General features: G+C 44.2%; 2 protein-coding genes across 4 annotated transcripts in view; both read left to right on the forward strand.

The window, feature by feature from the left end:
- The window catches only part of dennd4c (DENN/MADD domain containing 4C), a 32,798-nt gene extending 12,611 nt beyond the window's left edge, over positions 1–20,187 (forward strand). Inside the window, exons 2-34 of one of the 3 annotated variants that reach the window (XM_041964483.1) lie at positions 28–338; positions 3,620–3,872; positions 3,961–4,030; positions 5,101–5,270; positions 5,403–5,644; positions 5,752–5,818; positions 5,928–5,986; positions 7,069–7,213; positions 8,743–8,918; positions 9,067–9,167; positions 10,577–10,801; positions 11,302–11,447; positions 11,673–11,711; positions 12,052–12,182; positions 12,279–12,411; positions 12,534–12,740; positions 12,907–13,035; positions 13,146–13,293; positions 13,392–13,541; positions 13,668–13,787; positions 13,916–14,047; positions 14,168–15,258; positions 15,396–15,585; positions 15,676–15,773; positions 15,883–16,058; positions 16,145–16,303; positions 16,433–16,631; positions 16,736–16,846; positions 16,970–17,107; positions 17,195–17,312; positions 17,820–17,976; positions 18,116–18,180; positions 18,304–20,187. In XM_041964483.1, coding sequence (XP_041820417.1) covers positions 40–338; positions 3,620–3,872; positions 3,961–4,030; positions 5,101–5,270; positions 5,403–5,644; positions 5,752–5,818; positions 5,928–5,986; positions 7,069–7,213; positions 8,743–8,918; positions 9,067–9,167; positions 10,577–10,801; positions 11,302–11,447; positions 11,673–11,711; positions 12,052–12,182; positions 12,279–12,411; positions 12,534–12,740; positions 12,907–13,035; positions 13,146–13,293; positions 13,392–13,541; positions 13,668–13,787; positions 13,916–14,047; positions 14,168–15,258; positions 15,396–15,585; positions 15,676–15,773; positions 15,883–16,058; positions 16,145–16,303; positions 16,433–16,631; positions 16,736–16,846; positions 16,970–17,107; positions 17,195–17,312; positions 17,820–17,976; positions 18,116–18,180; positions 18,304–18,440 — 5,781 coding nt within the window. In that variant the 5' untranslated portion in view covers positions 28–39 and the 3' untranslated portion in view covers positions 18,441–20,187. The remainder of the gene's footprint in view (positions 1–27; positions 339–3,619; positions 3,873–3,960; positions 4,031–5,100; positions 5,271–5,402; positions 5,645–5,751; positions 5,819–5,927; positions 5,987–7,068; positions 7,214–8,742; positions 8,919–9,066; positions 9,168–10,576; positions 10,802–11,301; positions 11,448–11,672; positions 11,712–12,051; positions 12,183–12,278; positions 12,412–12,533; positions 12,741–12,906; positions 13,036–13,145; positions 13,294–13,391; positions 13,542–13,667; positions 13,788–13,915; positions 14,048–14,167; positions 15,259–15,395; positions 15,586–15,675; positions 15,774–15,882; positions 16,059–16,144; positions 16,304–16,432; positions 16,632–16,735; positions 16,847–16,969; positions 17,108–17,194; positions 17,313–17,819; positions 17,977–18,115; positions 18,181–18,303) is intronic. The other 2 variants (XM_041964485.1, XM_041964486.1) reach the window with 2 other exon arrangements.
- Positions 20,188–20,975: 788 nt separating this feature from the next.
- Positions 20,976–25,035, forward strand: cdca9 (cell division cycle associated 9). The gene is made up of 10 exons (XM_041964487.1): positions 20,976–21,134; positions 21,234–21,365; positions 21,454–21,494; positions 21,582–21,633; positions 21,719–21,786; positions 22,647–22,708; positions 22,790–22,873; positions 22,997–23,078; positions 24,523–24,609; positions 24,766–25,035. The coding sequence occupies exons 1-10, from the start codon at positions 20,987–20,989 to the stop codon at positions 24,802–24,804; spliced, it is 795 nt and encodes a 264-aa protein (XP_041820421.1). The 5' UTR covers positions 20,976–20,986; the 3' UTR covers positions 24,805–25,035.
- The last annotated feature ends 144 nt before the right edge of the window (positions 25,036–25,179 follow it).

Raw genomic sequence — 25,179 nt, forward strand, 5'->3', positions numbered from 1 at the left:
AGTGACTCTTTTCTTACTGACTTCCAGGTACGCCCAGCCATGATCGAGGACAAGGGTCACCGTGTGACCGACTACTTTGTGGTGGCCGGGCTGACAGACAAGTCCACGCCCCTGGAGCAGGACCTGTCGGAGACCAAGTCCGGCGGGCCCAAAGCACCCATCACTGACCTGGCCGTCATTAACAAGTCAGCAGGAGAAACGGTGCCTGAGGGCTTCACTTGCATCGACAGCACCTACAGCGGCCAGCCAGCCAACCTCAATCATGGCAGCCTCAAGAGCCCTGAGCTGTTTCTGTGCTACAGGAGGGGTCGAGGGAAGTCGCCCCTCATTGACATTGGGTAAGTCAGCAGTTTGTTTGTAATCTGGTATGTTCATATATGCATGCAACATGGATTTAAGGATTACTGCACCACTTGCCTCCTACCTTTTGTAGATCTTATGTTAATATATTGCATTATGTGTTGTAGTGAAAGGTGTTTCTCGCACTTTGTCTCTCGCAGTGTCATATTCAGTTTAACTTTAATGAAATGACAAAACATATTTTCAGAGGTGGAAGGAAGCAGGTGTTTTCACTACTTCATTCACACGTCCCTGTTACGTCATGGAGTTCTCCCTCTCAGCCACACCTCTTGGCTCCTTTCCACTGATACAATTTTCCCACTTCCTCCAATTATCCTACAAGAGGGAACTCCAACAGGATTCAGTTGATCCAGTCCAGTAAGCCCAAAGCTACCTCTGTTCTTACTTCTTCACAAGAGTAGCCAAATGTTACCCCCGTTTCACCAGAGCCAGCGCTTTGTATCTCTGAACTCGTTTGTCCTGAATGAACTGGTAATATCAATGCAGCAATGCGTTATTGAGAGCAATGATGCAAATGCCTCAAGTATTTCAGTTCTCCACACACCTTAGTCTTTGTCTAATGCCTCTTTGTGTCCCCCACTAACAAACTGGAGTTTCCAGTTACAAGAGATGGCACTCAGCTCGCTCTGAAAGATTCCCCTGCAGAGCCAGGCCTTTCATTAAAACTGGTGAAGGTTGCGACTCACTGACTGCCTACCGCTTCTTCTGTGATGCATTTGGTTCATTTCACGTGTTATTAATACTCTACCCTTTTGCTAAATGTAGCTTTAAACTATAGAACTTAGTAAAACCCTCCTGAAACCCTGCAGCTGTCAGTGCGCTGAGCATAAAGACAAGATCGTGTGTCAAGTCATGTTTCCTTTAAGAGAATTGCGCAATCCTGCTCGGCATGCTGACATATGGGGTTGAGAAAATACAGAAGCAAACTTGTATTAAAGGATTCTCAGTCCTTGTCAAGTTACTTTATAGTTTTCCTTTTTTCATTGGTTGAAGCACAGAATCAGTCATGCAGTTTAATGAGACTGAAAAACGTATTGCGCAATCTTCTTTTCTGTGTTGCTGCAAACAGAGACAGTATTAAGAGACTCCTTATGTAAAATTCATGACTGTGTGGTCTGTTATTAATACGTGATGTGAGATAGATTGATATGAGTGTGTGTTTTGATAAAGATGCCGCAAGTAAATGCATTATAGCAACGGTTCACTTCCTGATGGTTCTGTTTAGGTTGAGCTGCAACACAGAAGGTCAGTTAATCTCTTTGGCCATGCTGCAGCACCGGTGTCTTCACTTCCTGAGTTGCGTTTCACCTGCTGATCCTCATACACAGAAAAAATGGATAAAAAGCAAGAAAGCTGTAAATCATTCATCCTTCCTTCTGCTGTGTTTGCTGTCAGTGAAGCCAGCATTCCCAGCCTGGGGCTCCACGGCGTCACGACTCACTGTGCCCATTAGGGCTCTGTTTTTGTTGCCTAAATGAGAATTTGCTGGCAACCGTCCTCCTGGCCTCTTTAGGTTTGTCCTGCACTCCTTTCAGAATAAATGAAGTGTTTCAGGACCATTATATCTGTGATGGCTGCCATGTAGCCGGCACAAGATTAAAAATGTGTGTAAAAATGGGGTCTGTCTTAGTATCAAGAGGGCAGCAATCACAGGTTTTGGCCTCCCACATTGCATTGTCCAGATGGAAAGGGGAGGACATGGAGCATGCTACCATAGAAGCCCTCTAGTCATGCAAAAAAAGTGCAACACAGTGGGGCACTGATTGCTTCCCTGTTTGCAACTTTAACTGTGTGATATTCTCACAGCAGGAGTGATAAGAAGCAGAGACTGGAGAGGCAAAAAGCATTTCGGCAGTAATCCACAGGATCACATTCAGAGTGTTTGTTTTGTGCTATAAAGGATGTGAGATCTTGATATCCAAGTATCCTTTGCTGTCTGGGATTTGAATGAGTCAGCGGGTAAATATGTCTGAATCACAGCATCCGTTGAAGACGGGCTTCTCACTGAGGCCTGAGAGGGAAACCAGAGAAGAAGAAAGTCTGTGGTGCTGACCAGTGACCACACACTGACCCTCCCACTAAAACAGGAGAGCCAGGGGTTATCCTCACCCTAGAGCCACAGTTCAGCCTCTCGCTTATTGACCCTCAAGAATGCACCTTTTCCCAAATCAGTCTGAATGTGGATTGATATGTTCATATGGCGGCACTGCAGCACGCATTTTTTGCTTGCTCTGCAGTTCCCCTCAGCTCTATGGAGCATCGCAGTGTCTTTAAGCTTGTTTCAGTTTCGCAGCCTGAAACTTTACAGCTTTGCTTGAGTCCCACTCTCATCAGCGTCATTTCCAGCAAAAAATCTCTGATAAACCCGCTGCACACTACCTGCCCAGCAACAAACCATGCACAAATTTAGCAACTAGCTAGTGAACATAGTGGAGCATTTAGAAGCTAAAGAGATAAATATTTCCCTCAAAGGTTCAATGCATGTGAAAACTGTGGTTTTATCAAAGTCTCTGTTGTTTTGTATTTGTCACCTTGTCAAATGTTCTGTTGTCTGCAATGCTCTTAGAAAGCATGACTTGGTACTGTAGATACTGTAGCTGATGGAAATATGAAATAGAGATAGAAAGTAGTAGGAAAGCATATTTTCTTTAAAAATTGTGATCTTGTCCCTGAAAAGTTCACCCTTTTGGTAAGTGTGCTTTGGAGGATTCTCTGGACGCCTTTGCGTACTGTCAACATCGTGACTCAGTAGCTTGTTGTGACACCTTCACCATTTGGGAAAGACAGTCGTAAAAGCATCTGCTCTTCTTCTGCACCACACAGAAGTTCCTAGATTTTTCTAGTTTGCGTTATTCTTTCTTTCTGCCTGTTTCAAACTCCAGATGTGTTGGTGGCATTCACACTTCTGTTTTTGCAGTGTAAACTGAGTTTTGGAGTGCTTGTTTAAGGGATGAAATCCATGCCTGACAGCAAAACCGATTCCAGGACATCACTCTCAGCAGAGACACAGAATTGTCTTTGAGAGCTTTGTAGTATGTGTGGGCATGAGTCATTGCAGTGCCAGCTCTTTGCACCGCACAGCTATGTGCCACCTTTAATTTTCACACCATTTTGTTCATTTTTGCACTCACCTGAGGTCAACTGTGCAGGCTTACTCTTGGCTGCATCCACACTTCTCTCTGCTGTCCCCACAAATTGTGCTGTGTCATGGTCAAGTGCCAGGCTAACATTTTTGCCTACTGTCTGCTGTGTTTATCAGTGTGCTGTATGAGGGTAAGGAGCGTCTGATCCAGGGCTGCGAGGTCATCCAGGCCACGCCGTACGGCCGCTGCGCCAACGTCAACAACAGCTCCGCCACCTCGCAGCGCATCTTCATCACCCTCCGCCGAGCGCCACCCGTCCAGCCTCAGAACTCCCTGGCGGTGACGGACATCTGCGTCATCATCACCAGCAAGGGCGAGACGCCACCACATACCTTTTGCAAGGTGGACAAGAACCTCAACTGTGGAATGGTGAGTCTGATTTTTATTCCTTAGCTAACACTTTTGCATCATCAGTCCTCAGAGACGAAATTTGTAATGTGTCTTTTTTACCTTTCAGTGGGGCTCCAATGTGTTCCTGTGTTACAAGAAATCAGTATCTGCGTCCAATTCCATCAGTTATAAAGCCGGTGAGTAAGGGTCAGATGTTTTATGTGTATTACATGTTGCAATGTCATGAGAGGTCTGCCATGACCTTGATTTTATCATTATTGCACATTAGATACTAGAGTCATTATTATTATAAACTCGTGAAGAAGAATGAAATAAAAAAAAGTAAGTTTTGATTTTCAAAGTCCATGTGAGTCAGAATTACAGCATGGTCATTCTAAATTTGGAATGATTTTCTCATAATTTTGAGTTTAGTTTTTTATTTTTGTAATTCTATCATAATCTTATTTTTTGCAGAAGTAGGCTTCCATACATATTAGAAACTGGTTTTGCACGAATAATAATAAATGTTTCTACAGCTGTGCAGCTCTGCTAGATGATGTGACGTATTGATAGAATCAGCCTCTGTTACGTCTTTGTCTCAAACAATCCAGCGAGCGACACCCTCAGTGTTTTTTCTGTGATCTTGCAGCAGATAGTCATTTCTTTTGGCAGCTGGCATTTCTGGACTGTTGTGCGACATTTTCACTGACTGAATGCTTCCTTAACAGCTTGGCCTTTGGAACAATTCATTGTGCAAAGCTCGTATAATCAGTGTTCATTTGAAAGAGTGTGTGCGCACACACACACACACACACATGCAGACACGCATGCTGGCTTTATCTTTTTGGCTGGCCTTTTTCCTGTGAGGCGGCTGTTTATTCATCGCAGACAACGGCACTTCCTGCCACGCCCATTGTCTGCATGTTTGTGTGTGCGCGTTCGCATCAGAATGTTTGTGTCTTGTCAAAACGGCATCTCACCAAACAAAAAGACACAGAACAGTTATTTCCTGGAGATGAAACTAGAGTATACTGACTGATTACTACTTTGCATCAGAGCTGAAAAATACTGATGTCCCTTTCATTAGAGCCTCTTTTGTTTCATCTTTGCAGAGAAATAAAGCCAGAGCTGTAGCCTGTCTGAATGTTTGAGTTACTGTTGCAGCCGGTTTAGCTTTGGCATGCATTTTGTTCAACACTCCTACATTACTACACCATAACAACACTTGAGCATATGACTATCGTTTGCTTTTTGCTTTGTTCTCCAGGTCTCATCTTTCGTTACCCAGAAGAGGATTATGAGTCTTTCCCTCTGTCAGAGTCTGTTCCTCTGTTTTGTTTGCCCATGGGTGCCAAGATCGAGTGTTGGGCACCAAACACACGTGATCCTCTGCCTGTCTTCTCCACTTTTGTCTTAACCATCTCTTCTGGTGAAAAGGTGAGCTGCAGCAACCAAGAGCAGGATGTCAAAAAGATTGTTACCCGATTTACTGTATCTTTGAAAAGACCTTGTGACATTTCCATCATGGTTGCAAAATGACTACAGGAATTTGTCCGTCTCTGGCTGCAGGTGTACGGATCAGCCATCCAGTTCTATGAGCCATACCCAGTGGATCTGCTGAACGAGAAGCAGAAGATCCAGCTGGGCGTGCTCACCACAGTGGAGAAGAAGATGATCCCCAACCGGCCTGTAAACACCAATAAATGCATCTGCCTGCTGTCTCGCTGGCCCTTCTTTGAGTCCTTCCGCAAGTTCCTGATGTTCCTGTACAAGCTGTCCGTCTCAGGCCCGCACCCACTGCCTATTGAGAAGTAAGAATCATATCTCAAAGCCCACACTACGATAGGCTGAATGTAGTTGCTGTATATGTTAAGAATTTGAAGATGCATGACCACATTTTGTACATTTCTCTCAACAGGCACATCTCACACTTCATGCACAACGTGTCATTTCCTTCCCCCCAGAGACCAAGAATATTAGTCCAGGTGACATGTTTTGTTTTTTTGTCTCTGTCAGTCAAAACATACTTTAGCTTGTGTGTCATCGAGCTTTTATTGTTCTTCATATGAACATTTGAAAATGTTTTCCTTTCAGCTCTCGGCACATGACACCTTGATCCTCTCCCAGCCTGTGTGTACACCCTTGCCCCTCAGGTAATCAGGCTTTGCAATGCTAAACATAGTAATTTCGCTACAAGTGGCATGTGGAGTTGCTTTGCTGAAATCCTGTTTCAAACAAGGGGAGGGTATTTTAGCCTATTCTTTATACTTTGACAGTTTTGTTTGTATTTCAAGCTAAACGCAGCTGTCCTTCAGTATTTATTCTGTGCTTTGCCCAGAATAAATACAGCTGAGCAGGCTGAAAGAAAACGACCACTATTGTTCCAGAAAGAAAGCAGAACGCACTCATTCATGTTCGTTCTTTCCGGGTCAAACCCTTACACTGAAAACAGCCTCTGGCATCAAAATATTCGCCACTTTGTCCACCGCTGCAGTGCATAACTCTGCAGTTGATGGGAGAAATTCCTTGAAAACTCTCACACATGGTGACTGACAGGCCTTTGTTGAAACTAACACAAGTTGCTAATTGGTATTCCACTTAACGTGACCCACTGCCGTTGCTGCCTTTGCGAATGTGATTCACAAGGCTTGGACAAAGCCTCACAAAAAAGGAAATTCATTTTGGGCAACGGTTACATAGCCCTCTAAAAGGTTTTATTAGGTTTTGAAAAAGCCTCATTGGCAAAGAGAACCAGTGGATCAAGCAGACTTGGCGACAGCTTAATGGGATATTACCTTAACAACATTAGAAACTGCTGTACATCTTTGGAAATTGACAGAAATTGAATGAGTGCCACAGACTCTCAACAGAGAGTTTAACAAAGCGAGTGTGACTTGCAGAGCTGTTGGATTGTATTATATTGTAACATGATAGGGTTACTTTATGTCAGAGATCTCACTGTTGCTATTAAAACACTAATAATTAAAACAACTGTTAAAAGTTTAAAATGGCTTTCAACCTATTTTTTTCCTTTTGGGATCTTCATTTTCTGCCATTGCTTAGAGATTTGAATGACCTTGTTTCTCTCTTACATGACTGGCGTCAGTCTCTAGTTACAAACCCGGACATAAACCCTTTGCTCCATCAGTTCTTTTATTCACACTCCTTCTTTCCCCGTTGTCCGTTCCCTGCCCGTCGCCCCACTCATCTCTGTGCTCTCCCTCTCCCCTGCCAGCGGGGCAGACTACGGCACTCTGCTCATGAATCTGGGCTCGGAGAACTGCGCCACACTGCTGCACTTTGTCCTGCTGGAGAGCAAGATCCTGCTGCACTCGCTCCGGCCCGCTGTGCTCACCGGAGTGGCCGAGGCCGTGGTGGCTGTGAGTACACTCCAACGTGCAAGCCGTACATATTCAGGAGTGTGACTGGCAAGATTGTGTTTTAGAACATCTGCTGCGTAAATTGAACTTACTTAATCATGGATCATGGTCCAGAGATGAGAGTCAAATAATAAATAGAAATTAGATGTGTAGCCTTGAAAATTAAATTAATAGCACTGTTGATTACAGTGCATCTCTCGCATGTATTCAGTCATCTGACAGATCGGGCTAAGACCCCACTGCTTACTTAAAGTAGTATAAATACTTCTACGTGTAATTATGATTGCATCATTCTTGTTGGGATTAACAAGATCTGCGGGAAGGAAAATATAACCAAATCATCTGCAAACACAAAAGCATTAATTATGAGTTGACCAATAGCACAGCCTGTTTCGTAATGCCCGGGCAAGTCATCCTTAGTTCAGTTCAATAAGAGTGGAGATAATGTTCCACCCTGCCTACCTCCTCATACGGACAATAAAAGAATCAAATGCAGCACCTCTTCTGAGGAGCATACTAAATCACATATATGTAATTCCTTTGAGGCTAATTTATTTTTTCAGAACTGATTTGACCAGATGCCTTGAAAGCTTTGCACACGGCACATACACTTGCTTTACTTATATTTGATGGTGTTAACTGACAGTCAGTTGCACAAGCACAGTAAAACAAGCAGTGAGAGGACAAACAGGTTTTTGAGAGACATGTTTTAAATGTTCAACAGCCAGTGAAGTGAACGTATCCAGCCAAGTCTTAGTAATGCTTCCAGTTATTTCACCTGTGCCACTTACAACGCTGTTCTTTCATTTATAAAAGACATCGTTGGCACCATTACATTCACCATAGTGCCATATGCGCTGCAGAGTTCTCTTGTATGTTGTGCAGTTCAGATTTTTGCATGTGGCAGCATCTTCAGAAAAAAAGATGATTGTCTGCCGTATCTACTTTGAAATTCTCTGGAACATAAATGCAGGTCGAGTCATTCCCCTACGTGAATGAGTTACGCAAGCTGGTTTGGTAACATATTCATCTTCATTTTGATAAGATTATAAATGGCATTATACTTACACAGTTATACTCATCACTCTGCCATTGTAACTGTTGTGTTGTTATATCTCAAAGCCAATGCATTGGTCAACACTCAATCTTAAACCATCATTAATTATATTATAATTAATATTAAAAATATATTGCCGCTCCTCCATGTATTGGACCTTTGGCTTCTTTTTCTGCTGTGATTGGTTGTTGATTTTCCAGCTCTGTGAACAAATTTACCAACCATGTCTCTTGGAATACACAGGATGTCACAATCCTCAAAAATCCCTGTTTTAATGTGAAGTGTCACAATATCTGTAGTTACAGTAACCACAAAGAAGAGCCTCTTAAGCAAGTGAGACTCCTTGCATTTGTCCTAATAGCCTAAATTTAATTCTGGAGTCTGGTGAAGACATTCTCTGGAGGTAATGTAAAACTCCTCATTATTGTCAGCCTGGTTTTTGTAATCCTGCTTCTCTCTCCTCTGTCCTCAGATGATCTTCCCCTTCCAGTGGCAGTGTCCCTACATCCCCCTGTGCCCGCTCTCTCTAGCGGACGTCCTCAACGCTCCTTGTCCATTCATAGTGGGTGTGGACTCCCGCTACTTCGACCTTTACGACCCCCCGCCAGATGTTGTCTGTGTGGATCTGGACACCAATACTATCTACCTGTAAGCTGTGCTTTGTTTTCACTGTGTGCTTTGTGCTGTCTATTTTCGTGTTGCAGCAACACTTAGACCAAGAGCAAACAGCAGATTATTTTTGTGCAGCTCTCCCGTTACTTCCAGCTAACTGACTTTGTGGTATTGCGTGTTGCAGGTCTGACGAAAAGAGACACAGCAACTGGAAGAACCTCCCAAAGAAGCCCGGCAAGAGTCTCATTAACTCACTGAGCAACTTGCACCACCAGCTGGCCACTGGTACAAACAACATCTGACTGTAGAGAATTACCTGTTTCTCAAAAGATTAATGTGCATTTACAGGGAGTGGACAAAATATGACAAACAATATGATCTAGTTAAATACAACAGCAACACAAACAGTCAATTCAAAAATCACTACAGAGCTGAATCTTTATCACAGTCTGTTTTGCTGTTGCATAAGATTTCATCATATTTTATGTTCATATTATTTTGTCTGCCCCTTGTAGTTCTAAATGGAGCTCAGAAACTGACAAAACGTAATGAAAGGTTATCAGACAAGTGAATATAACTGATTGCATCAATCATTGCCTGACATCCAGGCTCTGAAGTTTTCCTCATCTGCCACTGCAGCAAGTCACTGAGCTTTTCTACTGGCCTTCACTCACACCTAGAAACATGAAATATATCATGTAACCATAATCCCTGACTATTCCTAACTAAAGAATTGCATTTAAAAAGTATTATTCATTAACATATCCTTAGCGGCCCACTTTATCCTGTGTTTGGCAGGTAGCAGGTGCTAATGTCATTCCCTGGTGATGTTGTTAGTCTAATCACGTTCAGAGTAAAAAGAAAGCATAATGAGTTTAACTAAAAAAAACACACACACTTAGAACAGCATATTAAAATGGAAAGTATCACAACATAAAATAATAAAGAATAACAACATCATCAGGTAGAGTAAGATAAGTTAAGCTAGCTGAAACACTAGCTGTACACTTCTCCTTTAACCTTCAGTGAATGAAAAGAAACAAAAGGCGTAAAAGCTTTAATTTTTGTCCATTGACCATCCAGTTGATTAAGTAGGTTTAAATATTTTACTGTGTGTTGCATCAGTGGAGACATTGAGAGAACTGTGTGGCTAGCTAGCTTAACTAAAAACACTGTTGACTCAATTAATTTCAGGTAGCTACAAGCTGAAACTAATTTTAGCCACGTAACAACACCAGCTGGTGTGGGTTAATCATTCATACTCTTGATTGTGTACTACTGTAGCCTCATAAACTTTTGTAATGGTAGCTGAAGCCTTTTAGCTAGCAAGCCAATGTGAGCAAAGTTAGCAAGCTAAGCTAACGAAGCTAAGCTTCACTCATATCTTGCTTCTATCTTCAAAACATCATGAGTGTGTCTCTTGTTTTCATTATGGACCACATGCAGAGGTAGATGAAGGAGTTTCAAACTGTAAAATGAGCTCGTAAAAAATTAATCAAGTTTTAGTTATTTTACCAACTGATGAAAGGTTAAAGGAAACATATAAGCCATATATTTTCATATACACTACATTTTAATTATTTTATTACAACAGTTTTTGGGCTCTAGAATCAAATAAGTACGTAACACAAAAAAACAGCATCAGACTTTATTTAAATAGTTAAAATTTACCCTAAATTTGTTGTGTGTTTTAGTTACAGTTCGTCAGATGTCACAGGAAAGCTCCGCAGTGGACATGACCCCCATCGAAGCAGACTTCACCTGGCACAAGAAGAAGACATCGCTGGAGATGGAAATCCAGGAGGCCTTCCTTCGCTTCATGGCCTCCATCCTGAAGGGCTACCGCTCCTACCTCAAACCCATCACCCAGGCGCCCTCCGAAAAGGCCACGGCCGCAGACTCCCTCTATGACCTGCAAGGTAAACAAGGAGTTGACAGCTTTTCAAATGTGTGGCAACCAGAGGAAAAGTAAGTCACTTCATGGTAAAAGTCAGGTGTTAAATCATAGAAATCGGCATGTCAGTAATGTTTTTTTTATAGGCAGCCTAATACTGTTATAACCTGTGCATAAGTTACACCCTTAAATTAGATAGCTTTACCCACTATTTTATTGGCATTTCTATTTCAAGGAGCATCTCAAATATCAGTCAGCGTGAGTTTTTTTCAAAATCAATCACTCCTCTCGGCTATAAGAAGACTTCACTAACGCTTGTTGCTGGGAAATTGGTTCACACCTCCATTTAGCTTCACTGTTACAGATCAATTTTAGATACAGAGTGAAGGAAAAGGCTTGTAACACAGGATATTTTAACACTTTTGTCCAAGCAGCTGCACATTAGTCTTCTTGAGGTAAATACAAGACTGGAAATGGATTTCAGTTACATTTAAGAAGGAATACCACTCTCTCTCCGTCCTGCAGGGTTTCTCAAAAGCAGAGACCGCGCCCACCAGAAGTTCTACTCCCAGCTCACCAAGACCCAGATATTCATCCGCTTCATTGAGGAGTGCACCTTCGTCAGTGACAAGGACACTGGCCTGGCCTTTTTTGACGACTGCGTCGAGAAGGTGGTTAGCACCCCGGCATCAGGCCGGTCTCAGATGTGTACACGCCGCACACTGGTGTTACTCTGTTTTGTTTTTCCTCTTCCACCTTAAGGTTCCCTTCCCTGATTGAGCCTTTGTTTTATGTTGTTTCGCTGGCAAAATAATGTTCGTCCGCTGGGAAATTAAGGAAGCCAAAATTTCCTCTGATTCATTCTGTTCCCTTTGCTCTCTTTCCTCTTCTTACAGCTTTTTCCCTCTGATAAAATCACCGACAAGGGCACCAAGGTAATCACTTACACTGCAATCGGATTTCCCTGCACCTGTCTTTTTTTATATGTTTGTGACTAACATGAACAGGTAAATAAATTAACCTTATCTCCCTTTGGTGAATGTTTTCACCTGAGGGGCATGAACATTTCCTGCTTTTCTTCTAACTTTAAATCCTAACCACAATCAAATAAGTGTCTTTTACGGCTTAATTGGAAAAGCATAATGGATTGTAATATGTTTGCAGTTGTTTACTCTTTGCTATCAGACAGGACATGGCCTGCAGAGTGTGCTTTTTGTAAAACTTGGGTCATAGTTGTCAGTATTAATGAAGCCCTGGATGTGATTGTTGCTGCAGGTTGAAGGAGAATCATCTGAGGACACGAGACTGTTGGAGCTGGACGAATCCCAGAAGAGCGAACATACTGTCTTTGTCATGCCCCCTGAACCTCCAGCTGATGATGGACCTGAACCTGCCCCCAAATACACGTAAGTCGTTTTACTTTACTTTACTTTACAAACTTTTTTAAATGGAAAAAGATTCATGTGTGTGACCTTGCAACAATTCTGTTTCTCATCCTCCAGGTATAAAAGTTTCCCCAGGCTGCATATGGAGCTGTTTGACCGTCCAAGGGAGTTACGGCCGGCCCTTAGCAGCAGAGCAGCGGGGGCCAGTCTGTCCAGCAGTCCTGCACTGCTGGCTAAGAGGACAAAGCAGGTGTGTACACACCCCCACAGTCGCACCCAGCAAAAGTAGCAGAAATACCCTGGAAAACACCTTATCCTCTGTCCTCATCAACTTGTAAATCACTCTTGTTAAATGTCTGCCTGATCCAACAGGAGATCAAGCTAGCGTACAAAATGGCGAAGCGTTTCTACACCAACCCTCCGCTGTGGGCCCGGTGTCTCTTTAGTCACTGCTACAGCCTGTGGTTCATCTGCCTGCCAGCAGCCATGCGTCTAGCCAAGTCTAAAAGCCGCGCCATGCAGCAGGCGTACAACGTCCTCCTGAAGATGAGGACCACTGAGGTGGAGGTGCTGGACGAGGTATGGTCACATCATGTATTAAGAGAGATTTTACATTTCTACTAATATATATTTATATGTTTTACTAAATCTGTTTATATTTCTGCATGTCTATATGTCTTTGTCTCATGGTGTGATACTTTAATGAATGAATACGTCTTGTTTTTGTTCTCTCTCTGGCTTTCAGGTGTGTTACAGAGTGGTGATGCAGCTCTGTGGCGTGTGGGGTCTCCCTGTGATGGCTGTGCGAGTCTTAGTTGAGATGAAGAAAGCTGGGGTACACCCGAACGCCATCACATACGGATACTACAACAAGGTCACTTATAGCCTTTTACATTGCTAAAACATATCTCTGCTGGAGCTCAAAGGACTGAAAGCACTGCACTGTCTACACTTGTCCTGAACCTCCAGTGTTTCCCTCTGCAGGCCGTCTTAGAGAGCCCGTGGCCCAGCAGAAACCGGAGTGGCCTCTTTATGTGGACCAAGCTTCGGAATGTGGTTCGTGGAGTGGCTCAGTTCAAGCAAACTCTAGACCGAACCTCCTCCGAGAAGGGACCCACACTTAGTACCACAGGTGAGAATGGGCTATTCAGTGTGATAATGGGAGACACTGTCTGTCTCTTCTTATTCGATTTCCTTATTTCTCAAGTGCTGTCTTCCTTCTGTCATTAGCTGCATCAATAGGTGGCTCAGCAGTCACTGATGCAGACCGTTTGAGTCATGGAAGTGCTGACAGCTCAAGTGAGGTCAATGGCGAGGAGCACAATCTATTTGCCCACAGCCACAGCATGGAAGACACAACAGACAACCACTGTAGTACAGGTACTGATCCCCGAAGGTTAGGTTTTGCAGGTGTAAAGCTTTAAAACCTGAGGGTCAGAAATAGCATTTGTTATTATACAGCAGACATATGTACAGCGTGGTTTGTGTGATTTTTGTGATCCACAGGAAGGCAGTCTGATCAAGGCTACGGCTCCAAGGATGAGTTACACCAGGAGCTGGCAGAGCCCTCACATGCAGCTGTCCTTGCAACTGAAGAGAGGAACACTCCTAAAACCCAGCATAATGGTAAAAAGAACCTCCATTGTATATGCCGCATTTAGGAAACAGTCACAGTTGATTTTAGTTCTGCATTTAAAGCCATTTCCTCCTTGTACACTGATGTTGGTCTGGTGACTGTGTACGTTTATAACCAGGAGGTGACATTGCCGGCTCGGTGGACAGTGCAGTAGCAGTAGCAGAGCCGCCCAGTCCTGTTGATGTTCCTTCGCCTGTCCCCAGTATTGTGAAGCTATCCACAGGGAGCTTTGATGGTGGCAGGGAAACAGGTGAGGGGAAAGATGAGGCCTATAATTGGCTTCATGATTGTTCTCTTTTTTAATCCAGCTATTTAATGTAAGTTTAATTGCTGTGAATTAACTCTCAGTTTATCTGTACACGTTCTGCAGGCACAGGGAAGCTGTTCAGGAGACAGAGCAAGACGGATAACGTGTCTCTGCCTGATGATGATGCCTCACTGGCAGCAGGGGATGGAGCTAACCAGCCTCAACAGCAGCGGCAGAAATCCTTTTCTGAACGCAGCTGTAGCTTCAGCGCTGAGACCCGCGCAGGGATGCTCCTAGAGCAAGGCGTGGACCACATGGCCAGTCAAATGGGTGCAGATGCTCGTATCCTGGCTGCAGCGCTCTGTGCAGGCCAAAGTCCACCTCCTAGTAGTGTGTCCAAAACACTTTTTAAAGACCTGGAGGAAGAGCCTGAAGATGACCAGGGCTTGATGCTGGGGAAGCTGCCAGAAGAAGAGGGGCCAGGAGCACCAGATGAAGAGAAGGGAGATGATGTACAGGTAGAGGGGACTGAGATAAAAATGGAGAAACGAGAGAGGAAGCACACTGAGACTCAGGAGGAGGACTCTGGGCTGCGAGGAGCCGCCCTGGAGAGGGCGGACGTGGAGGCGGGCGCTGACCCACTTTCCCTCCTGGTGTCAGAGACAGAAGAGTCTGCCTCTGTCACCAGCCAGGAGCCGCCGCGCTCCATGCCTGCTGTGGTGTCCCGCAACCTGGCCGAGGAAATCGAAATGTACATGAGCCTGAGAAGCCCCCTGGGTGTGAAGTCGTCCAGCATGGAGCTCCAGCAGGCACAGGGAGACACCACTGACGCCCCACAGCCCAAACCACCACTGGAGCGCAGGTCCAGCCTCCCCGTGCCTCCTGTCAAAACTCCAACTGGTTCCCCAGGCGACACACCCAAGCGCAGCCCCAGCACAGTCACTCGCTCCAAGACCTTTGCAGTGAAGACAAAGACCTCCACCAGCACTGCAGGAAGTCCAGGTCCTAGATCAGCCTCACTGACGGCGCTAGTCAAGTCCTCCCAGGGAGGGTCGCTGGGCTCTGTCATCAACTCCATTTCAGGCATCAAGATGGACACTCTTTTATCAGGACCTAAAATCGATGTGCTCAAGTCAAGCATGAAACAGGCGGCAAATGTGGCCAGCAAAGTGTGGGGGGCAGTTGCATCAGCTTACTCTTACTCCGATGACGAGGCGAGTGTCACAACAGGATGAAACGTTCCGCTTATTTTATTAGCTTTTGTAAGCTAATCTGTTCTGTTTAGAAATGTCACCAAGCACTGCTAATTAGAGCAATCCTCTCAATCTTTACCCTTAACTTTACTCTCCAGGATGAACAAGCTCAGGGTGGTGGCTTCCCGTCGCGTCTGGACGAACACATGCTGGCTGCACATGAAGTAGATGAGAGTCCTGAGAGAGGAGCCATCCCGGGGTTGGTGGCCAATGGTCTCAACCAGAGCTCCACCAGCCTGGGCAGCAGCAGTGGCAGCAGTGACACAGGCAGAGGGACCCACCAGACACGTAAGCACTCACTCTGCCTGGACGGGCCTAATGAGGTTAGCTGGCCTGGGAAATGGGTTTTTCAAAGTGTGCTTTTGTCTCCATCTGCAGATCCAACTCCAGGACGAGCTGGCAGGGGTCCAGACTCTGAGCAGGGCTCCTCACTTCATGCTTCCTCTTCGAGCATTTACCAGAACTGTGCACTGGAGGTCAGACATACTGTTCATATACAAACACTCCCTTTGCTGCTTTGCTTTCACTTCCAACATGCACAGTGGAGTATTTCTTAATAGGCTGGACATATTTCCCTCCTCTCAGGTGCTGATGTCCAGTTGCTCCCAGTGCCGCTCTTGTGAAGCACTGGTGTACGATGAGCAGATAATGGCGGGCTGGACAGCCGATGACTCCAACCTGAACACCACCTGTCCTTTCTGTCGCACAGCCTTTCTTCCATTATTGCATGTGGAGTTTCATGACTTGCGCACAATGACCGGGTAGGAATCTGTTGTCTGAGAATTGAACATGTTTAATAATAGTAACAAGAATGCAAGTTGACGGTTCTATGATTGTTCCCTTTCAGGTTCTACATGAATCCTAGTGCCTCAGGAGACAGCATCCACAGCACCAGTGCCCAGCCAACAGCCAGCAGCTCAGTTGACATTAAGACACCAGACCTGATCTCTTTCCCCGAAGAGGAACCGAAGGAGACTTCAGATGATCGGCCTGGAACACACAAGAGGTACACATGACATGACTTCAGACACCACAAGTTATACTTTGAGATTGTGATCTCAGAATCCAAGAATACTTGCCCACTTTCTTGTAGCGCTACCTTTTGTTGAGTCCTCTTTGCCTGTTGAATTTCTAGCCTGATTCCCGAGCCGGTGCAGTCAGACCCCCTGGGTCTCCTGGAGCACCAGGCAGCAGGGAAGCAGCAGAGATGTAGTGGGACGTCACTAACGCGCAGCAACAGCGTTGGCGGCCCGCTGCAGAGCCTGGACTACTCCCAGAGACCTGGACATGGTGTCTCCACCACTAGTCTGCCCTGCAGCTTGCAAGAGGTGTCGGTCAGTGCTCCGTACTGTCACAAACCAACCCCATTGCGCTTTAATGAGGCAGGAACCACTGTAGTTGCAGTAAAATGAAAATGATTGGTTTGTATGTTTCTCAGGATGGCATGGGGACCAAACGGCCAAACCCTAAGCCTGTGTCCGTACCGTACCTCAGCCCCTTGGTGCTTCGCAAGGAGCTGGAGACCCTGTTGGAGAACGAGGGAGATCAGGTAAAGTACTCACATAGTCTCAGAGTCTACAAGAAACATCTGTTACACAGTTACTGTGTAACACACAAGGTCATGAGAGGTTTGCCCTTTGCAAAGTCCAACTTCTCTGTCATGTCCAATCAGGTGATCTACACCCACAAGTTCCTCAGCCAACACCCCATCATCTTCTGGAACCTGGTGTGGTATTTCCGACGCTTGGACCTGCCCACTCACCTGCCTGGACTCATCCTGACCTCTGAACACTGCAACAAAGGAGTACAGGTTTGAGGCTTAACATGACATACACTGTTATTCTTACTGTCTCTTTTGTTATGGCGTTCCTTCACCTTTCCCCGTCTGTCTCTGCAGCTGCCCCTGACGTCACTGCCCCAGGACAGTAAGCAGGTATACGTCCAGCTCCTGTGGGACAACATCAACCTGCACCAGGAACACGGAGATCCCCTCTACCTGCTCTGGAGGACCTTGTGTGAGTGTTCACACAGACACACACCAGGCTGTAGTGTCCCTCCTCCTGTATTAGTCATTATTCTAGTGGCTGACATCCCTAAAAAGTGTAAAAAGTAATAGTCACTTGTTGCCACAATGTGAAGAATTTTTAATTTTTATTTCTGATGGCTTAATGTTGCTATTTGTAGAACCTACCTCTACCTACCCCCTACCACTAGGGGGAGACAATGTCAAGACTTTTCAAATCCTTTACATATATTAATCAAGAGTAATCAGGTTTTATATTGGCTGGCATTGTTTGAAAAGTCAGATCCATATCAACTTTTTATTTATCTTTCTAGTCTTTGCAGGTGTGCAGATGTATTTTTTGCATATTGAGTTAAGTGTGTCATGGAAATTTCATCATGTAGTTACTTTACCTCCTTGGGTAAAGTGTCACTGTTGGCCAGAAGGGGACAGACTTCAGGCTCCTAACTAGAAAGCATAGAATTAAGGTCTTTCTGATGGCGACTTCATTGTTTTCCAGTGGAGAAGAAGGGGACGTTGGCTCCGACAGACCACCAGGAGATTCGTACCCTCCTCAACACGATTGTTCGCAACATCCAGACCAACGACGTCTACGGGCCAATCAACCTGTTAATCCGAGAGATCAAACGGCGCCCAGAGGGTGTCAAACGGCAAAGGTCAGCCTCTGTCCCCCTTCTCAGACATTTGACTTCTTTTTATTGGCTCAAGGTTTTGCTGCAATGCATTTGAATGTTTATATTCTTGCACTGTGAATGGAAACACCTCTTATGTCTCATTTCTGTGTCCTCCTCTCAGGAGTATCTATAGAGAGATCTTGTTCCTCTCATTGGTCGCCTTGGGGAGGGAGAACATCGACGTAGGTGAGTAAATGGGTCAAAGTGAAATCAACCAGTTACACCACAGCATAACAGAATATATTTCGCTTCTGAAGTCAGCTATTATGTATCATATCACTTTGATGACCCCTTACTGTCTATCTGCAGAGGCCTTCGACAGAGAGTACCGCCTGGCTTACGACCAACTGAGCACCGAGCAGCTCAAGTCTTTGCACTGCATTGATCGACCGCCCAGCCCCAGTGTCCAGTGGTGCCTTAAATCCTTTGGGGCCCCCTTCATCTGACCACCTGCAGCAAAGATGAAAAATCTGACTGGCCAATTGTGACAGGAGGCAAGACGGATTGGCCGTGTGCTGCGGTGTGAGCAAAAAAAGATGTTTGTATTTAAACACCTCCAGTCGCCCAAACATGGTACTACTTGTTCTCCTTGTCTTGGAAGATGCCCAGTGTTGGCTTTTTTTTTTTTTTTTTACAACCTTTTCATGGGCTTTTCAAGCAGATACTTACAGGTGGGACTGTTTCTGTAAACTGCTTGGAAAGCTGCAGCAAATCCTTTGGGACTAGTGTGTTTCTTGACAGATGGTGTATAGAATGATGAATCACTGTACAGAATGTATTGACTGCCCCTATGGTGTAGACATATCTGTGTTTGTGTGTTTGTGTGTGTAATCACGCAGTTAGTTCCCTGTCTCGTAGCCTTCGCCCACTTTGCTTCAATGTGTCCTAACTATCCGCAGATTGGATCAGCTTGAGTTGTTTGAGACCGTGAAAAAAACAGTAACTCAAGCCCACCTGTCTTTTTGTACTTACTTTGGGGAGGCGGTCTGAAACCAGGGTTGCCTATTTTTTTGGCTGCAACAAGTCTTGCCGCCTTGACTGTTTGTGTGACCCAAGTCTTAATGAATATTCAAGTTTGTTTCATTGTAAATGTACAGGCTCTCTGTGTAAATACAAGTTAGAAGCACACATGTCAGTGAGATACAGACTGAGGACAATCACTAACTACCAATCACTAAAATTGACTCTACAACATTCCAGATGCCCAGCAATCAAAACAGGTCTTAAAGAAGCATTATTGATCTCTGCGTCAACACTCGTGTGATTAAAAATAGGCCTTTAGCGGGAGAGATCATAAAGAAATACACCAGTCTGCAGTGAAAAGACATGCCACACTACTGATTGCCACACATTACAACTAGACCCATGTTCTCATGCAGGGAAAGACGGCTCGGTGCAGTGCCTCTGTGACCAACTTGTGTTTTTAATAACTTTGTTTTTTTTAACAGTAGCACACTGTGTTCAGCTAATATGCCTTCTTGCAAAGATAAATTAGAACTGTAACTTACATGTACTGGGGCAATTCCTTACCCTAGCTTTTTTTTTTTTTAAATTCGGTAGACTCTTTGCAGACGAGGTCACTTTTATGGTTTACACAGTAGCTTTGGATGATATTGGTAGCAATTAGAGCTTTATGCTGCAAAGGGCTTCTTCAGTACTGCTGACACTGTGTTCATTTTACAACATGACATTCCACTAAATGCTGAAACAGACAGAATAAAAGCTAAGTGCAAGTGAATGCATACATGGTCTTATTGTAGACTTGGGAGAGTGACATGTACAGAAGCGATAACATTGTGAAATATTGAATTTGCACTGCGTATAGATTGAACCCTGACCTTAACCCAGGGTGAGGATGAGATGAGACCACCTCAAAATATTAGCAACATACAGTAGTTTTTCCTCGGAAACATAAAGAGATTCTCGATTATTTATTTTTGTATTGTTGAAATCTGGATTGCAGACAGCGTAGGAACTTAGCATTTTTACAACTAACAATCCCCCTCTTTCCCTTTTAATCTGTCTTTTTTCACCCTTTACTGACTTTGTAAATTTGACCTCCTTATGGCAGAGGATGTACAGAAGAGACTGTTCTTTAACAATAGATTAAGTGATCTTTACCGTCCTGTGGAAAGGAACTGAATGTCTACACTTAAGTGTGCTGCAATAAACCAGTTTGTGAACTGATTGCAAATGAAACATGTCCATTTTTTGTTCCCCTGCTCTCCCCTTGATGAGAATTTGTATTGTTCAGTTTCGCATGTGATTTGTAAGAAGCGTTTGATGTCTTTCTTCCTCTTTTGTGATTTTATGGTCAGCGCAAATTCCCTCATGATCTGTCATTATTTTGTCTATATCCTCCCAACGCTTTCCTTTGCTTATGATGTCTTCCTCCATCTCCTTCATCTTATCCTCCATCACTGGTCTAACATGTTATACCTGCTCTTCAGCCAATATTTGCTTTTAAAACCACTGCAGGTCTGACAGTAAAGGGTCATCAGCTAGACCTTCATCTGATATTTTCCAGAATATCCTGGCACACTCAGAGATCTTCAGAAAAGCAGAGCTCCTTTTACTTCAGCCTCATATTTTCCACTTCTATGTCCTCTCAGGCCAGCTTTTGTCTCCTATAACAAAGAGATGGACCTTTTTCACTGCATGGAGGACTACAGTGGAAGCTTTATCACAAAAACACAGCAGTGCCCTGCATCACTTTGCATCTAACAGACTGCTGTTGAGGGCTACCTATGCTGCAAAGCTGCAACATATGACACACAGTCTCATCCTGACAGTGGATAAGTGGTGAAAAATGATGATAAAAAAGGGGAGTACCTCACCTTCTGGCACAGAGAAATGTATCTTAACCATCCAGGAAGTGGTCATACTCGACCACTTGAGAAAAATAGTCCACATCAGCCAGAACGGAAGCTTGAGGAGATTACCGGCGCATGGATACCTTAATTAAAGGTGATTCGGTCGCAGGTGTGTGTTGATGGGCACGCGGAGCACGGCGCAGCAGCACAGCAACATGCCGCTGAAGCGGAGGAGAAACGCGGGGCCTGCCCACAGTAAGGAGCAGCTGGGCCGGGAGATGCGCCAGAGCAGGCTGGCTCTCTTCATCCAGCAGTTTGAGAAAGAAGGTTTGGAAGCAGCTGCAGCTAAAAAATGTCAGGTTTCACGTCCTCTTTTGTCGCCGAAAATTCCCTCCGTTTTTGTTTTGTTTTGTTTTGTTTTTTTAGCACAAGAGCGCATGAACGAGCTCGAGGCCAAAATGGAGAACATGTTAGCAACTGTGGACAAAGTCTTCAAGGTGGAGCTGATGAAGATGCCCCCGTCTCTTCAAAGCACTCTCATAGGGCATTTAATGAGCGGTGAGCCCCCGTTATTCATGAATTAAGATAAATTAACTCGTTTGTTTTTCTGGGACACACTCACCTATCACCTGTCTTCTGCATTCAGAGGAGGAAAGCTCAGCCAGTGACGTCTCAATTGCCATGAAGGTGAGTTGCGTCAGTTGTTTAAGTCGCTGCCGTCTAAAGGTGCGTTTATTTTTATTATAACAAACATAATTATCACCTTTTTTGCAGAATGAGTCGCTTGAGATGCGCCAGCCCCTCAGGAGGGTGCGCAGTAAAAGAGGTGAGTTGACTTCCTCAAACCGAGACGGCACCAACAGGTTCAGGCCGAGCATGAAAGCTCATCTTCTGTGCTTTTATTTTGAAAGTGAAATCAACTGATTCCGCAGCGGGTCAGTCCACCCCACCCCAGACCTCCTCCTCCAAGACCTCAAAGGTAAGCGGTGCTGCAGCTGATGTTTGCACACGCGAGGGGGGGTACCTGGTTTTCACGTGGGTTTTAAACTGTTCAGTGCAAAATTTCAATCCAATATTAAACATAAGTAGAATTTAATGGGCGGCTAACACACGCTTTTCTATCTTTAGAACGATTCAGATCCCCTTTGAGAGATGAGGGAGAGAGGTCAAGTTTAGCAACAGCACAGACATTAATTAGGTGCCATGTAGGCATAAGAAGTATTTGTAGAGTGCTATATATTATAAGAATGTGTGTATATATACCAATAGAATCTGGTAAATGTGAAAATTGAGGATGTTTTCTCTCCTGTTAGAGGTGTCAGTTTGGGTAATTTGTAATGTCAAGATCTTTAGGATGCACCTGCTGAATTAGCCATTTTGGCCTTCCGTACACTTTAAAACCCTATTTCTGACTTTTTGAGCAGAACGTATAATATTTGACAAAACAAACAGGCTTTGAGTAGGTCTGCAGATGGAAAACCACAAACGGCTTGTAGGTTCCTATGAAGGTCTGGTTTGCTTACTGTGTTACTGTACTGTATGTTCTCTTGCTGAACTATGTCAAGTGTTTTGCATCTACAAGATGAGTCACATGACTGTGTGTCGCTGCAGTGCTGTTCACCTGTTCATGCTCCTCAGCGTGTGGAGACATGATGTGCCCAGGTTGTCTGTGCGTCTCACTGTCCTGAAAGCAATATCCCAGGAATTTCTTCACATTTGTCACAAATGTTCGCTTTGGCTCGAGGATGAACCGGCGACCACCATCACCTCACAAAACACATGTGGGGGAGGCATGCAACTGCAAGGCTGTGATTCTAGTTTTTCTACATTTTTTTTAAGGGAGGAAAGGGGACAAAAAGGACCAGAACATTAGTTGGTAGTAACAGCACTGGAAATATCAGGTAAGACTGGAGGTTATTAAAGTATTTTTATTCGTCTAGCCAGTGAGTATGGAGACATGACATAGCTTTCATTTCCTGCAGGGGCTCCTGCGTCACGTCCAAAAGAATCCAAAGCCGCTCGGCAAAGACCAACGACCACACTGGACCGACCAAATCTAAACTCAGGTCAGTTTGCCGTCTGGAGGTTGTATATAACTGACAAGACTGGATTTGAGTAAAATGTGTAAATATCTATTTTTCTCAGCTCTAAATGAACTGAGCTGACTTGTGAATTTTGTGCTGTACCAGGTCTGTGGTCTCTACCGGTAACCTGCACTGCTCAATGGCAGGCTCTGCTGCACACGTCACTGTGACCACAGCACAGGGGCAGGTACTAACACTCTTTGTCCTTGTTACCTGGTACCTTTCAGTCCCAAGCAGACAGATTCCCCCATTGCGACATTTCAAGTTTAGAAGTATAGATACTTTGAATACTTAAAAGAGTAGAAGATGGCCTGAACTCCAAGCGTCATAAAGTTAAAGTTTCGAGCAAGATTAATGCATTATTTTTGTTTTGTACAATTTTAGTGGGAAAAAGGAGCACCATGCAAACGTTTGGGCACCGCAAGAGATTTTGAACTCTTTCTTAGCTTGTTAGTGTTACGGCTTGTTCACAACCATTGTTAGGAAAGGTCAAGTGATACAGATTTCAGAGCTTTATAAATACTGTGACTCCTGAAGCCTTGTCCCAACAAACAGCAGCCATGAGCTCCTCTGAGCAGCTCCTCTGAGCGGCTGCCTCGCACTCTGAAGATTCAAATAACTGATGCCCACAAAGCAAGAGAAGGCAATAAGAAGATAGCAAAGTGTTTTCAGATAGCAGTACTAGAAAGCCAAATCAAACCCCCTGTTTTCCAAGACTCTGGAGTGGTGGAGCTGCTCTGCTGTGCACCGACACCTGCACAAATATGACCTTCATGGAAGAGTCAGCAGAAGAAAAGCTTTCCTCCGTCATCACCACAAAATTCACAATCAGATGTTTCCAAAGGAACATATAAACAAGCCCTGATGCTTTTTGGCAGCAAGTCCAATTGACTGATGAAGTTAAAGTAGGACTGCTTGGAGAAAAAAGGATGCAGAATTTTCATTAAAAGAACACCTTCAAACTGTTCAGCCTGTGGGTAGATCGATCATGCTTTGGGCTCGCGTTGCAGCCAGTGACATGGGGAACATTTCACTGGCAGAGGCAAGAATGGATTCAATTAAATACCAGCGAATTCTGAAAGTGAACACCACACCATCTGTACAAAGCCGCAGACGAAAAGAGTACGGCTTCAACAACAGGATAATAATCCTAAACACACCTCAGAATCCACAACTGACCATCTGAAGAGGATCGAGCTGAAGGTTTTGCCACGGCCCCCGTAGTCCCCCAAACAAGCATCAATGAAAATCTGCGGATATAAATCAAAAGACAGCCCAAGAATCTCACAGAACTGGAAGAATGGCCGAAAATCCCCCAAACAAAGAATCTAAAGACTCCTAGCTGGCTACAAAAAGTGTTTACAAGCTGTGATATTTGCTGAAGGGAGTGTTACTAAGTACTGACTGCAGGGCGCCCAAACTCTTGCTTCTGGCCCTTTTCCTTTTTGGTTATTTTGAAACCGTAAAAGATGGAAATAAGGAAGTAATCTTGCTTGAAATATGAAAGAATGTGTCGTCTGTAACTTTTATGCTGTTTGGAAATTGGGTCATCTATTACTCTCTTTAACTGGGTTGCTCAGACTTTTTCCTGCCACTGTTTGTGTTCTACATGTGGTTCTGTTCTTTCCTAGACTGTCAGCTTCTCTGAAGAGAACAAGGATCAAATTAATTTCGACCTGCTGGATGACGTGGCATGGTACCAGGTACACACGCTCACGGTAAAACAAAGTTAATTTTTTACGCATAACTTGTGAATGTTCATGTCATTTTCAGATCAAAGGACCTGACAAAACCCTTTTGAAATATATTCTCGAACATCTGAAAAGTACCTTTTGTACCAACTGGTAATCTTTATCTACAATTTGGGTTTTCAGAGTCTGATGGAGTGTGTGTCAAGGCACTGCCAGCGATGAGTAAAGATCCACTCACTCTTTCACCATCAGCTCCATCTGCATCCATCTGCTCCTTTTGTCTCTGCGCTTTTTCATGAGGATGCCTCAGCAAAAGTCACTATTGACTGTGCCTTCCTCACTTCCCCTCATTTTTTCTTTTTTTCCTCACCACTGTGTACTCTTTCAGTACACGCTCCTTTAAGAAGGTGATCTGAAGAACTTGGATTTGATGATATTTGAAGCATTTTTATGTCATGACGTTAGTTATTTGAATACTCATGAGATGTGTTTTGACTGCTAGAGTTTTAAAAATGTGTAATAAAGCTTATTTTGTATCATCCTAAATTATTGTCGGGGTTATTACAGTCTAGTCTGAACTACAAAATACTAGATTTT

Source organism: Chelmon rostratus, chromosome 23 (genome assembly GCF_017976325.1).
Source record: "Chelmon rostratus isolate fCheRos1 chromosome 23, fCheRos1.pri, whole genome shotgun sequence".
NCBI lineage: Eukaryota > Metazoa > Chordata > Actinopteri > Chaetodontiformes > Chaetodontidae > Chelmon > Chelmon rostratus.